At 36.0% G+C, this 16,257-nt stretch overlaps 1 protein-coding gene across 1 annotated transcript; it reads right to left on the bottom strand.

Moving 5' to 3' along the window:
- Positions 1-14,476: 14,476 nt before the first annotated feature.
- On the bottom strand, positions 14,477-16,111 carry LOC110779050 (protein MIZU-KUSSEI 1). The gene has a single exon (XM_021983582.2). It carries the CDS (start codon positions 15,829-15,831, stop codon positions 14,971-14,973), a length of 861 nt encoding a protein of 286 aa, XP_021839274.1. The 5' UTR covers positions 15,832-16,111; the 3' UTR covers positions 14,477-14,970.
- Between the last annotated feature and the right edge of the window lie 146 nt (positions 16,112-16,257).

The raw sequence follows: 16,257 nt of genomic DNA, 5'->3' as shown, positions 1-16,257 counted from the left end.
CGCCCACTTAATTCACTCGGATCAGCTCACATAACACAAACTACAACTCATGTAACACGTACACAGACATATACGCGCGCCCTAGCCGAGTTGACCGTTCCCGACCCAGCCCACAACATGGACGCCACCTTAATACTTAACCGCTTCGATCCTGGATAACCCAACTATCCAACTCCAACTCCAACTCCAACTCCAACTCCAACTCGTGGCCCTCCTAACCGACAATGACACATCGATCTGACCAGCCACGGTTACCATCTATATTGTCCTTATGATATTAAAAGAAACTAACAAGGTCAATAGGCCGGTCATACACTAATACCAAGTATATTGTTAAAGGACAAAGGGACTAGACTCCCTCTCAAAAACATAATCCGCTAACTCGAATTAAATTTCTTACCTCTTACTTACCAACAAAATATACTCCATACTTGGTAGTCTGTACGTAGCATATAGTACGTACTAGTGTATATTGCCAATAAATATGAGGAAATATCTTATTGTAAGTATCAAGCCAACCAGAAAATATCGCAAAATATCTCAGCAACTTTCACTCAGCAACTTTCATGCCTCGTGAATTCTGATCTAGTAGAGATTAGTTACATTATCATAAGACATAAGGCAATGAACCATAATGTTAATTGCAATACTATATAACTATATCTATATACTCCGTACGTGATTTCATTAGATCGGGAGAGCATGTGATTATGGGATATGCAATCATCCAAATATGGACACATTTGCCCATTTTCAACATAACTAACTAAGATTGTGTCTGTTCTCTGTGCTGTACAAATTACTCGCTTCTTATCTAATCGTTATCTAACCAACCTTTTCGATCTATAACATTTTTATAACTTAATCGCCCTAATATCATTATCATATCATTATATTTCATCTTTTGGAAATATATAATCCTATGGGCTATGGCCACCTGATATAGCTGAGTGCAAATTAAAGCAGTTCATTTTGCAGTAACACTTGCTCGAAAGTATGGCTTTAAGAACGTGATCATTGAATCTGATAGTCTGGTAATCACCTCTAGACTACAAAAGGCAGCAACGTTCTTCTCTGATCTCGATCATGTATTATTTTTTAGCTCTTTTTTTGAATTAATAGCTTGGTCTCATGTTAGGAGGAATGGGAATTGTATTGCCCATCACCTCGCTAGGTTAGTGCCATTCGGTGTAGAACAATGGATTCGCCAGTGTCCTACATATATATTTCCTCCATTACCAAATGTATCTCTTTGACGTTTACATTATTTATATATACTTCATCTGTTCCGAACATATCGCACCATGGTTCACTTTTATCCTTTTATCATTACTTTGACTATTAATATCATCTCAAATCGTGTGCAAGTAAAAATTATAATAAAATTAATATTTAGAAAATATATATATCGATACAAATCTAACATGACCTGTAACGCCCCGACCTCTAACTCAAGTAATTAAGCAGCGGAATTACCCTAATTCGGTCGAGACATTACCGCCGTAACTCCCTCTTGGGAATTACAAGGCTATTATCCTCATAATACTTTTATAAAACTAATATAACTATGTTCTATATTAATATTCAAAAGTGACTTACATAACTTAGTAGAAAATTCTTACTTGAACTTAGTACAAATTAAGCTTAAACTAGGTGAACCCTAATAAGACGAAATCCTTGCCACTATTCGCATCCGTCGCCCCGATCGCCACCTAAAACATAAAACAAAACGGTGAGCCGAAGACTCAGTAACGTACTATTCTAGCAACGTAAAATCATTTCAACTCATTTTAGTTACTAAAACAGGGAGAATAGAATATCATAAAACATTTAATAAAAACATCATATTAGTTTATTCATAACCTTTTCTTTTTATTAACATGCTAGTTGTTGGCAAGTATAAACTGGTGGAACGTCTTCCACGATGGACCGGTGTCCATAAGAGCCTGTGCTCAACTGTGGGCCTGTGCCCCTAGGTACATGCATGACCGAAACTGTAAACTGTGAACTGTAACCTGTGAACTGATACTGCCAACAAAACTAGGTCTTTCACTTTTATTTATCATGTTTTAATGAGTTTTATAATTCTCAACCTCTGTACTTCAGTTGAAGTAAAATAACTCTTGAGATCAAGTGATCAATAAAACATAATTGTTTCATGATTCTCATAAATATCATATAAATATGAAATAGTTTACTTAAAGCATACTTCTTTCCCGCAAATCATAAAACACGATAAAAATGATTAAATAAATCAAATGTAACGTCGTAATTTTATAATCTCATTTAAAAGGGACTTGCGGGTACTAGCAATAGCCGTTACCTCTATTCGTGATTGACTAGGCTTTTTCTCTATCCTTAATTATCGTCCTTCCTGAGCTCCGAGGGTCGAGATCTTTATGAAAATCAATATGGACAAGTTATTACTTTCTTTTAATAATAATAATAATAATAATAATAATAATAATAATAATAATAATAATAATAATAATAATAATTTAAAGCTAATAAGAATAATTAGTTAATAAATCTTTACTAATACGTTAATTCTAGTAATATGCTCTAAAAGTCAACTACAAAATGAAATCCAATATAAGTTTTTAATGAAAACAAAGGCCTACTATATTTTAATAGAATCAAAAGCCCAACAACCAAAATAAAGATGTATAGTACCTAAGTTCCTGGAGTACTGTTGCAAACCGAGAAATAATTAAGGAAGAGGAGAGCAGATCGTAATTTGGATTATACACCCGGGTGCACAATGCTCATTGTGCACCCTGTTGAACATTTATTGAAAATCTAATGAACATGGAGAATGATTTCAATGTACATGTACTAGTGAAATATTTAAACTATATGTTCTATGGATTTGAACTATATGTTCATTAGCTATATGTTCTTTGGGTGTGAATAATATGTTTTTTGTATTTGAACTATATGTTCATTTAAAAATAGGGTGCACAGTGAACATTGTGCACCCGGGTGCATAATCCATATTTTGGAGAGCAGACTGCTTGGGCGACGATCCGCGGAAAATTGGTAGCTGGCTACTGGGGCGGAGGTGGGTGGTGGTGGCTGCAGATTGGTGGGTGAAGTATGGCTTGATTCGGGCGGCAGAAGTAGCACGCTGGCAAGGGGTGGTTCTGGTGGTGGCTGAACCGACGTGGGAGGAGGTGTGTGAAAGAAGGCTAAAACAGGGGAGTTGGTCGCGGAGAGAAGGACGGCGAGAGGGGGTGGTGTCGGACTGATTTCAATCGCCGGAGAAATAAGGAATGGTGGTGCGGTGGTTGTAGGCGACCAGAGTGGTGGTGACGGTGGTTCAATTTGAAATTACAGGGAAGGTGAATAATTTTGAATGGTGAAAATTATAATTGATGGTTAATCTGATTTGTGTTGCATTTGGGGATGAATTAACAGCTATTTATAGGAGGTTGGGTGCTCCATTGATGCCACAAATCAGCTTGTTTGCAGAGACAAATGTAGGAGATTTGAGCCATTACATTAGTGATTAGGATTAGCTAGTCTAGTTTTAGGTAAATAGGTTTGATGAATTAGCAAGGAGAATGAATTATAGAAGAGACACATGGATAGTCATGGGTTTGAGCTTCATATTGAAATGGTGACACGGAAGAGGGAGAAGAAGGGGAGTTTGAGAACCTGGTTTTCCAATTTCTGTGAATCACATAGGGGTATTTTAGTAAATATATATTTAATTCTCCTTTTTCTGAAAAATCAAATATCTAAATAAAATTAAAGTAATTCCTTAATTAATCACAAAACCTGAAAATAATATTTATCATTAAAACATTTAAAATTTTCAAAATAAAATATTCATTAATCGGGTTAAAGCTTAATTAGAAAGGCTAATTAGAATAATTAGCATAATTAATCAAGTTTTAAAATCTGGGGTATTACATGACCCCACATGACTAAAATTTCCTTACGTACGGATCACAAAAAATAGCCAAAGTTGTAGTGTAAATAGCGTAAACAACAAATGGTGCGATATTTCCGGAACGGATGAAGTATCAACTTTGACCACATTTATTTACTAAGTCATTATTTAATACTCCCTCATTTCCTTATTGTTTGTCCTATCCACCAAAAGTGTTTTTGTTAAGAATTGGTTTGAGTGGAATTGAAAAAAGACAAAGTGGTGAGACCAAATGTATTTTATGTGAGACTAAAAATGTGGTCCCTATGATCATTTTTATTAATGAGACAATATTTTAGGAAGAAATCAAAATGAAAAATGGGGCAAAAATAGAACAGATGGAGTATAGTTTGGTAATTTCAATGAATATTTTCAAAAGTTATACTACTTTTTTTTACTAAATTTTTCTAATAAAAAACAAAAAAAATATTGATGGTTAAAGTTGTGCGTTGGTAAACGTGCGAGTCAAAGTGATGCATATATTGGAAAACGGAGGATGTAATACATGAAGGAAATATGTCATTGGTCCAAATTTGCATTTAATGCGAAATCTAATAAATGCGGTTAAGTTTTAATCAAACAAGTTAATTATTCAGGTAGATTAAGTGATCTGAATTCCTAGCTAGAGACATCTTCAGTTCAAGTGGAATTATAATATTAATGCCACATCTTACTTTTAAGTGAACCCGTAGGGTCAAACAAATAGTGCGTGAACGGATAAAATATTTAGATGAATATTATCGGAAATAGAAATATTTCCATAATCGGAATTACTACCGGAAACGAAAATATTGTTCGAAATGGAAATATTGTCGGAAAGGGAAATATTGCCTGAATCGGAAATATTGCCGAAAACCGAAATATTGTTCGAATTGAAAATATTGCCGAAAATGGAAATATTTTCAGAATCGGAAAAATTATCGGAAACGGAAATATTTTCCGAAACAATATTACCGGAATCGGAAATACGAAGCTCGATCCATGAGCCTGAAGCATGGGCCGAAGGGCCGCGTCCAACACAGCGCATGGAAGAGGCATAAAGGTCGACCAAGCGCCAGAGCATGGGCCATCGCAAGTTAGGCCAATGCCATTGGACCAATAGCATGGCAGCAGCGCAAGCCCGCAAGTAAGCAGGCCACCGTCGCGCATGGGTTGCGCCTAATAGGGCCTTGCGCCTTGGCAGCCAAGGTAACTTGCTAGGAAAGTTACTTGGGCCACAAGCAACCGACTTTTGTTGGGATTTGGATGCTTAAGTATTAGATTCCTAATCTAACAAAAGTTAATAGTTTCCTAGTTCTACCTAATTCTAGTATCCTAATCCTAATGCAATTGAGTTAAGGATATTCTAGAATATTCTGTACACTATAAATATGACCCTATGGTGAAAAATTTACAACACATTAAAACACACAATTCCACACGTGTGATCTATAATTCTAGAGAGAATTGAAACTTTGTCAATCCCCTAAAAGTGAGATCCCGAAATCCTAAATACCTTATACTGAGATTTTAGTTGGTCAAATTTAAGGCAGATCCGAACGTGATGTGGACTATCTACGGTGGGACGACACTTATAGTCCTGACTTGTTCTTGTTTGGTTCGGGAGTAGCTAAGGGAAGGCATGCATCAAAGATTGTTTGTATTCCTAAATTATACTAATTGATTATGTGATTGATCCTGGCAATTATGGTTTTTCAGCATGTCGATTTGATTGTTCAAAACCTAGTGGTATCAGAGCCTCTTGTATAATTGCATAATCAATTAAAACATGGATTAAAGTTTATAAATTTGTAAGGAATTAAAGAGGTGATTTGATTTCGTGGTAACTAATTGCAACTTCTAAGCGATTATTTAATTATATGTTCGTTGGAATTTCGGCAGTTTTCTCAATAATGATCGGAATCTTATAATTTATAGTAAATTTCGCAGGTAAACATCGCTTTAAATTTTGACAAAATTAAATTTTTTCGGCCGAACCCTGAATTCCCAATTTCGAAGCCTAACTATGACTTTTCGGAGGTTTTAGTTTTTCGAATGTAAAATTTATGATTTTAATGATGTTAAATTAACATTTGCGAATCTTGTGTATAAATCTTAAATCAGTAATTGACCTACTGCAAATGATTAACAATTTCAAGATTCAAATTCGTTCATTATGCTACCTAATTTGTAATTATAATTAATGTGTTGAATTTTCAAATACATTAAAATTTGATTCAATTTTCATAACAATTGATAATTTAATTAGGATCTATGTTTAAAATACCACCTAAAAATTGTTAAGGTTTGAAATTTTCAGTTTTTGTGAACCCTAGATTTTAATCCCTAAAATTCATGGTAATCGGAAATTAAATTGTTTAATAAATTTTTGATTTTTCGCCCAAATTCATGAAATTTATACGATTTATTTATTTTTCATGAATTTTGAAAATTATAATATTTTTTTAAATAATAATACGTTCACGAACTTGTACGCACGAGCAAGATTGCAAGGTCGAGCAAGTGAAGCGCCCCATAGGCGTTGTTGCTTTGGTGTGCAAGCATGGCATCCGAGCAAGGGCGCTCGTACCGCTCTGTGCAAGGGCGCAAGGGCACTCACGGTGTGTGGGCTATGGCATGTGCGTTTTGTGGTAGCTTGCACGCGTGAGTGTGGGCGAGCAGCAGGGAAGGCAAGGCACGAAGCCAAGCACGTTGCCCCTGTTGTGCAGGAATGCCAGCGTTGGGCGATGAGCCAGGCGCACACAACCATGGGCGTTGCGTCGTGGCTTCGTGCTAGCGCGCACATCCCTATGTACTGTTGTTGCTGCCTTGTGCGAGCAAGCATGGGCTCGACGCTCCTTGCTAGCACATCGTGCGCATGACACCATCGCCCCATGCCATTGTGTGCTTTGTGCATTTGGTTTTTATTTTCTATTGAGCGGCGAACTTAATTAATTTTTTTTGTGCTTATATTTTTCTCAGAATTTAATTTTTTAAGTTTAAATATTATAATTAATTTTGGTATTTAAACATAATTATAATTAATTAAATTTAATCAACTTAAATTAAAATTTTGGTATTTAAAAATAATTATTATACGAGCTTTAAATTTTAATTAAATATAATGGTTTCTGGTTGGACTAGGAAAGATAAATATTTATGTTTAAAATTAGTAAAGCATATAATTCTTGGTTTTAGTGGAAGCTTTTATTCATGATTGGTTAAATCCTTGATTAGGTCCTTATATAGGATTAACAACTTCATTAGAACTAATAATGTCAAATAATTGGTAGATTATTGAGCCTTAATTAGTCGATGCAAATATTATGTGATGTGTTTTTCTGCCAACATGCTAACTGGGTCATTTATTGATAAAAGAATGTTATATAATGCATATATATTATTTTGCAAGTTGTGAAAATTAAGTTACTAGTATGACCCAAATAGGATAGAAAATATGGTCTATGAACCATTAATTTGAATGTAAAATATTGTCTAAAGCACCATAAGTTTTATTTAAATATGGTATGTGTACCATTAGCATGTTGTAATAATTAGATTAGGTACTAGTATAGTATATTTCAATCTTGCAATTCTTATTTGGTGAAAATGGCGCCTCCCATATTGAAGTTCAAGAACGAAGGTTCAATGCCATTTTCAAGACGGAGTTTGAAGTTGAAGCTTCAAGATGAAATCGGGTCATACTAAATCACATTTAATTATGCATGCTTTAAGATATTTATTGCTTTTAAATATGTCTTGAATTATGCATGAGAATATGTTGCATTATTAATGATTTTAATTCACTTAAAATCTAACCAACATAGTAACGTCTTAATTTCCAAACTTAAAATTGAGTTAAAAGGTGTCATTCCAAAATAACACTTATTTTCTCACCTTTATATCAATTTAGTGATAATTTTCCGACAAAGAGAGGTGACACTTCTTGATCTCAAAGGGGTAAGGTACACATTAGTTGTAATACCTCGTATTTTTATAATATTTATAAGTATATTTTATTATATTTATAAAGCATTTTACGATTTTTGGAATTTAATTCGCATTTAAATATTATTTAAATGTATTTTATTTAATTAGAATATTTATTATTTTAATTAATTACGAAACGAATTTAATTCTTGAGTCGGGAAATTAAATGGGTTGCAAATGATTTTAAAGGTTTCGGGTTTTAAATGAAAAGTCCAATTCGTTTTATTAAACGAGCCCAATCAAAAGAATTTAATTCAAGTCATAAGCTAGCTCAATCATTTAATTCCCTAAGCCCAATTCTATTTTCCTGAGCCTAGCCCATTGAAAATAGGGAGCCTATAAATAGGACTCCTCATCATTAAATGAACCCCTAAAATTTCATAAAGCCTCTTTTGCTTTGCTTATCCCTCACTCCAACTCCCTCTCCTCTCTCTCTTTGCTCGGCACCCGCACGGCCTCGTGCCCTCGATCCCTCGTGCTCGCCCGCCTCTCGCCTCTCCTCTCTTGCCCGCAGCCCGCAGCGAGCACTCGTGCCCTGCGCTGCTGATGTGCCCTGCTGCTGCTTCGTGTGCTCGCGCACACCCCTTGCTCGTCTCCCTTGCTCGTGTGCTCAGCGCACACCCCTGCCTCGTCCCTCTCTCGCTCGCACGTTGCGCCCAGCCGTGCGCGCTGCCCTCTTGTTCGTCGCCCCTTGCTGTGCGCGCACACACACGAACGTGTGTGTGTGTGTGTTGTTCGTGTTCGTTATTCAATTCTTTTTCGCCCAATCACCCTAATTCGTGATTGTTCCGTGCTATAGGTCGGATTGGTATAATTCTCTTCTTCCTTACCTATTCTATTTCAATTCCGTATTTTAAATTATAATATTATTATTGTATTGAGTAATTAAAATGCTGGGAATCGGTTATGAATACCGTGCTTTGAGGATTTACGTGTTGTGATTCATTAGGGTTGTTTTAATTATTAAAGGATGAATTTTCAGATTTAAATAAAGGCTTAAAGTGTTGATTTTTATTGATTTTAAAGGTGAAAAAAGTATGTTTTCGTACTAGGGATTGGTTTTGCAAATTGAGACGATTTTATCATTGAAAAACGATGGAATTCTAAAGTTTAAATGAAGTTTTAGATTTTATAAAGTTGCTGGAAATTTAATGAACATGGAAATAATTTAAGTTTCATTATTTTGATGATAGGAGGTGATTTCTGAGTGAGTGCTCGTTATTGCAAAGTGGCCCCTACGCTTAGGTATTCAAGGTACGTACAAGTCTAGGGCGACCACACTTTTGTCAAGGACATTACATGATTGTTGATGATGTGAATTATATTATGTGGATTCATATATGCTTTGGTGAACGATCATGTGGATTAATATTATTGGAATTATTGAATTGTTGATTGAACAAGCATGTTGAGATTATTATGAGTATGGATTTTATTGTCAATCATGTTGTTCAATATTTATGCATGTATGGTTTGTTTCACATGCAATGGATGGATTATTTATTTGTATGCTATTGTACGGGATGTCTAGCATACTTTGAGCCAATTATTCGTACTTCGTTGTACTATTTATTTTACCACATGTGAAGGGAGCTCACTAAGCCACCACACATGTAGGGTTCAGTTGGGAATATTTTATATGAAATGAATTAGGATTTGTCGTGCAAGGGCACAACCCTCATGTTAATGGGCATGATGTGGAATCTCACTTTGGTGAGAAGGAACATGGTAGTAAATTCACAAGAGTCTTTCTTGGTTGATCACAAGTCCTAAGACATTAAAATAAGAGTGTTTTGGTTGTTGTTTATTAATTGTATGTGTGTACGTTGTTGAGTCTTGAGTTCACCTCTAATAAAATATTAATAAACGTAAAGTGCAACCAGAACAAGCTTCAAAACTCTTGGAACGTATATACCTTGAGTATGAACAATGGGGGGAGTCTTGCCGGAAAGCTCGTACTCCTACTAATGATACAAGACGTTGTTTCATTTTTATTATGCGCAGGAATTCCGTCGGTATGGCCCGACACTCGATATGGCCCGATTTTATTATTTATTATTTGGTGTATGGTTGGCTCCCATCACCTTTTTCCTTTATGGATTATTCTTTTGGCCCGTTCGTAGCTTATTCTAATTATATTGTGAGTCAAGAGTCGAGTCTTGTATTCACGATTGATTGTTAATTATTATATGGCTTTTGCATGTTGATTAGTACTTAGCGAGTGTGAGGGGGTCGAAAAAGCACGAGGCTAATGCGTGACCTCGTCCCTCGTGGGCTTGACGTTTCTTTTTGTCAAATCAAGTGTAATTGGATTTCCTGTGAGTTTACACCCAATTGACTTGTAATATAGGAGTCGCCATTCAGTTTTTAACGACAATGAGAAAAACTGACAAAACCCGGTTATCGTGACATAAAGGGAGTGCAATTATGTTTGACAACGACGGCCATAGGTTCCCTGGTGTGGGGATCTCTCAACGTACACCCGCAAGGTAGAGATTGAGGGTTCGGGGGATTGTAACTACCGAGAGGAGTACTCGCTCTTCGATAACTCCTGAGGCAGGATATCCTTACTAGCTCAGCATAAATAATTGAAGGGACATGCGTTAACTATTAAACTAATCTGAATTGATTTTAACAATATGCAACACATAATACTAGTTCGATCGTGATTATCTTGTTTAGATTGATTTAAGGGACCTAGCATGATAGTTCAATTTCCCAAGATATTATCTTTATTAGGCGTGATAGAACAATCAGATTTAATAGTTTAACAGTTTTATAAAAGGGCGAGGAAAGCGATTAAATCATGCGAAGGGACACATTACTACGCACCCTTGAGAGGTGCGTCACGGTTCTCAGAAAACTAACCACTTTGGCTTTGCTATTTCTCCTTTTATTTAACGAATCTCAAGTTTCCGGGCTTAATTCTTCAGCTACAAGGGACAGGATACGTTCCGTTTGATTTTTGGATCGATTGCGACAGAACGAGGGATCAATTTCGCAGCGTGAGGCTTAGGCTTAGGGGTTGGAGTCAATACTCAGAATATGAATTGTGTGTTGTGTTCACGTCGAATTTGGGGCTGTATTTATAGGGAAGAGTTCGTGGAAAGATAGAATTTTAGAGCACTAATCCAAGAAGAATTAGGAGAGAACACGTACCCAGGTAATTTCGGCGCCCAGGGCTGGGCGTTAAAGATTTCGGCGCCCAGCTCTGGGCGTTGAAAATGGGATCCAGGCAATTTCAGCGCCCAGGGCTGGGCGTTGAAAATGATGTTTGGGCCGAGTTCTTTGTCAGATTTGGACTCATAGAATCCGGAGTGTTTGAGATTTATCCGAGTCTTTTAGTGCGTATTAACTTTATGACGGAATGCGTCTGGGCCCGTTAGAAACTCTAGGTTCGTTAGGATTTTAATCAATACATAACTCTTATTTTCGAATTATACTAGGAATAGGATTCCTTTTGCAAATTCTATCTCTTTTAGGATTTATGTTGGAGTGCAACACCTAATTCTGACAAGTTTCTATCTTTTATGTCTTGCCACTTTTAGCAACTACCCGTTACGACAGTTACTATTTTTAGCAGGTTTCTATAAATAGCAGGTTCAGGTGAAATGAAAAGGGTGATCGAGATTCGTTATTTTATAGGAGATGCGTTGCCAAGTGGAGATTTATGTTCTCATCATCGAACCTTCCCTTTCGGGAATGGGGACAAAAGTAGGTGTCTACAGCGAGTGATGCATGTTCTAGTTTCATTCACTCTATTCTTGTAAGTACTCAGCTTTTGCTGACTACATGCTTTGTGTGTTTTGGTCATGGCCTTTGCCTTAATGACCCTATGATGATCTATCATTTGCACTTGCATTGATGGGGAGTAGAATAATATAGCAGGTTGGTAGATCGGAATCATGTGGCTTGAGATGATCGAGAGAGTTGCATGTTTTCGTATTTTGAACTATTTAATTATACTTTAATTATGTTTGAAATGGTTGAACTATTTATACTTTGTGTTTTGGGCCATTATGGTTCCAAATTGTAGGAGGCTTCGATATTTCATTAATTATGTTTTTAAAAGTTAGTTGACATTAATTTCCGCTGCGTAATTCTGGTAATAGCCTTAACCGTTATCACGGTGGCGGTAATACTTTAGTAATTCCTTTATTTTAAGTTGGAAAATGCTTTTATAAAAGCAAGGAATTATTAGGGTGTTACATTAGTTGTGAGTACATGTTGATTTTGGTTGAACTCAACGATATAAGTAAGTAGTTCTTTTATGTCGTGGCAAATGGGATAGGTTTTCCTAATAAGTTCTTAGACGTGCGTACCTATCAACCAAGAGTAGTTTCTAGACTATTAGCAAAGGATTTGCTTACCTAAAATATTTTAGGATTAAGAAAAGCCAAAACATGCTTAATTCTTTAATTATTTTGAGGGTCTTGGATTCATTTTATTCACACCTGTCGGAACACAAATTCGAATAAAATGCTGAATGACTTTTTAAATTGCATGTTTGCTTTTCAAGTTATTACTCATGATAAATGTTTGACTTTGCATGCTTCAATGTATGTTTTAAAAATTGTATATAATTAAATATCTTCCAATGCAGTAAAATCTTTTAGAAGGTAACAGTAAATTTCTTTAATTGGTAGTGAATCCAAGAACGATTCACGGAAATGAGAGAAAATGAGCAATTTAAATTGTACGTTTCTTGTAGATAATATATGGTTGTTTTCAACTAGTGAAGTCGAATGGCAAACCATTTGGTGCTAAAAGAAATCAAAATACAATGTAGTTTTGGCATCATTCAGCATTGAGTTAAAAGACTCAAGTTTACCAATGGTTAACAACCAAATCACCTACTAGACATTCTGGTGATACTCAGAGAACTTTAGAAGCTTCCGGTGAGATCATCTTTAGAAGCTTTTGGTGAGATAGTCTAGTTGAAGCAAATGTTCAACGTGAATGAAAGGTAAGAACTTTGTTGAAATGACATTGGACATGTCTAACAAAGTATAAAAGTAAACACTTAAGAAGTCAAAAGACTATAAGAAATGGTACAAGAAATAGGAAAATAAGGAACAAGTGAAAGGAATTTACAATTTCGTTTCTACCTGTAAGTTTATGTTTAAAGAGAAGTAACCTAGTAATCAAACTTCCTTGGTATCATATACCGCTTGAGGTTCTTACTTCGGTAATAACTCAAACTATCACTACAAGAATTTGTATCTTTAATGACAACCTAATTACGACTGGTCAAAAATCCCACCGCAAAAGGCTTTTGCGACAGGGCTAACAACCAAAAAAGACGGGAACAACCATCGCAAATGTCTTTTACAACCGGTTAACGACATGATTTTCCATTAATGACGGCCCCCTTTTATGACGGGTTCGCGACAGAAAATCCTGTAATTAATCAACGATTATTGGCCTTTAGCGACGGAATTTCCCGTCGTTAATGGTACAATTTCTTGTAGTGTATGGAAGCTAGGCTACACTAATGACCCACAAGTGGGAAATGAAGCATGGCATTGATACATTTGTTGTAGGGTCATATAGTTTGTTTTAAGTCCTTTCAAGGCAAGAACTTAATGACTATTTTGTTCCACAATCGACAGAGCTAAATTTCTGTTTCAAACACAGAAAGACTCACATTCAAAGTAAAGAAAAACAATGTTTGTTTGTTTATTTGAATGAAATGGTCATTTTCGAGTTGAGTCGTGTATGCTTGATCAAAACAAACAACACTTTAACAATAAAAGCCTTACTAGGTTCAAATCAATATCTTGATTTGAGTTTCGCAAATCTTTGGCATTGTTGCTTAGACCATATCAACAAGTTAACATTCTAAAGCTCCATTTTGATGGACTTTTAAAAGTTGATTAATTGATTTCTAGATCATTCAAGACAAGCTAGTCTTACTTGTTGAAACTTGAAAGTAAAAAAAGAAATGAACTACTATTAGAACTCATAGACAATAGAGTTCAAAGCTAAAGAAAGATTTTATGACTTAATTATTTCACACGAGGTTTAAGTGAATAAGGGTTTATTTACTCAATGTGATATAAGTTTGAATATGTTGGCTAGTTCAAAGATTTATAGAAAAGTATAAAATCCACTTGGCAAAATCGAGTTATAGGTCTCCTCGGGTTGCTCGCAGGTCCGGTTCGTATCTTTTAATCACGGGTTACATCGGATTTCAGGTCAACAACGGATGGGTTCGGGTCGATTTTAGTCTGTCTATTTATCGGATATATTCGATTCGAATGTCGGTTGGTTTCGGTCGACGTTTTGAATCGGGTCAATTTTTGACCGCCTATTTATAATTACTGAAAAATGGAGGAACGATATTATTGATCAGAGGTCGGGTGTGAAATCAATAAGATCAAAACACCAGTAAAGATTAAGAAGAAGAATTCTTGAAAAGTTAGGCAACAAAACACTAAAGAAAGAACAAAACTAAGCAATTATTGGGAGAGATGATAATTGATCGAGAAGGTGTGGTGTGCATGCGCATGCACCAAAAAAAAGCATGAAAGATGATGCTTACACTTATAAACAATTCCAAACACCAACTACGTACAAACTAAAAGTCTACCAACGAGATTTTGAACTAATATTTAAGGTACGTATATTATACAGTAACTCCAAAGTTCAAGTCTTTCATCTCTTTATTTAAAATTTATATTGTCTTTTAACTCGTTAAAAAAAAAAAAACACAAATCTTTCTCAATCTTGAGTACCTTTTTGTAATGAGGTAAAATCCACTAATTAAAGTTCTGTCATTAAACCCAATCAAAAAACAAAAACTATATATTTATACGATCCCAAAAATATAAAATTAAGAAAAAGAAGGTATTAGAAGTATAAACAAATTACAAGCACATGGTCACACCAACACCCTTTATAATAAATCACATAATAGAAAATGTCAAATGGTTGATCGATCTCTACTTTACCCAATCACTCTTCTCCATTTGGCATATTAATTATCCCTAATCATTACCCTAACATCCCTTTTCTTTACTTTTTCTTGTATTAATCATGAATGTTAATTAACTGATGAATGACGATTATAACCTAAGAAGAAATATACTGAGTTCAGGTCCTCCATTACCATCTGGGTTAAGCATGTAAAATGCCTCCGAGTCACGGTTTCCCACGACTCGTTCAAACTTGGCTCTCATGTATAGCAACTCGCCTTCGGAACCAGAACCGGTCCCGGCTCGGTTTTCCACTAGGGGGATAACACCCGCCCCGACCGATACGCTTTGGACCGTACTAAGCACGTGCCAATCAAAATCATTACACGCGCGTGAGGTAGCGTACCCGCATTTTCGGGCATTGCAATACATAGTCCATCCGGGCTCAAGGAACAGCTTAGGCCCGTGTTTCCCACGCCCCGTCGTGTGCTCGCACTCGAGGGCGATCCTCACAAGGCCCGAGGACATCTCGCGTACGAGAGCAGATGTGGAGATTGCTAACTCAATTAACAAGGCAGGGTCAGCCTTAGGATCATCTTGTACAGCAAACGTTACATGACCTTTTCTGTGTCCAAAAAGCGTGCCAGTCACCTTCCTCCCTAGGGGAATAGGGGAGGAGGAATAAAGAACACGATTCGGAATAGTCAACCACCTACACGTGGGGACGGCGGAGGAGAACGACGACGTAGAGAAGGAGAACACTTGTACAAGAGACCGGAACAACGCGGATAACGTGAGGCGCGTTTGTTTCACTCGCGACACAGCGAGTGAATTGTGACTAGTTGTAGTATTAGTATCCCTACGTACAAGAGGCTTATTAGAAATCTCTCTCGGACTTTCAGGAGAGAATGTAGTAGACGTCGACCGGCTAAAATTCGAAGGGATTATCTTAGAACTCCAAGAGTTGCAACTAGTACTTCTACTAAGGGAGAGTTTTTGATCTTGCTTCATGTTTAAGAGAGAGAAACGTACTAGTGTTTTTTTTAGTGAGAGAAAATAATTAAGAAATTAGAATTATGTATTGTAGAATGAGTAAAATGTATTTTGGGGGAGACAAAGGAAATGATGAGTAAAGAATGAGAGTGGAGAGAAATGGAGGGTTTGTGGTGGTCCAATATGTTGGAATGTTTACGATCAATTATATCATATGCTTTTCAATTATATTTATACTCCTTTTTTATATAACATTTTAACAATAACAAACATAGGTGTGACTTTCAGAGAGTTGAATATATTATACGAAGTATGTAATTGTGATTATCTTTTTGAATTAATCAATAATTAATAAATTGTACTTAGGTCATCCAATCTCCTTTGTGTTATTTCCCTTGTCTTAACCCCAATTAAGAAAAAAGTTAGCCTTTTGTTAATGTTGTG

The sequence above is a fragment of the Spinacia oleracea genome, chromosome 3, assembly GCF_020520425.1.
Source record: "Spinacia oleracea cultivar Varoflay chromosome 3, BTI_SOV_V1, whole genome shotgun sequence".
Taxonomy (NCBI): Eukaryota; Viridiplantae; Streptophyta; class Magnoliopsida; order Caryophyllales; family Amaranthaceae; genus Spinacia; species Spinacia oleracea.
Note: the sequence above shows the minus strand (reverse complement) of the source record. Positions and strands in the feature narration are given on the sequence as shown.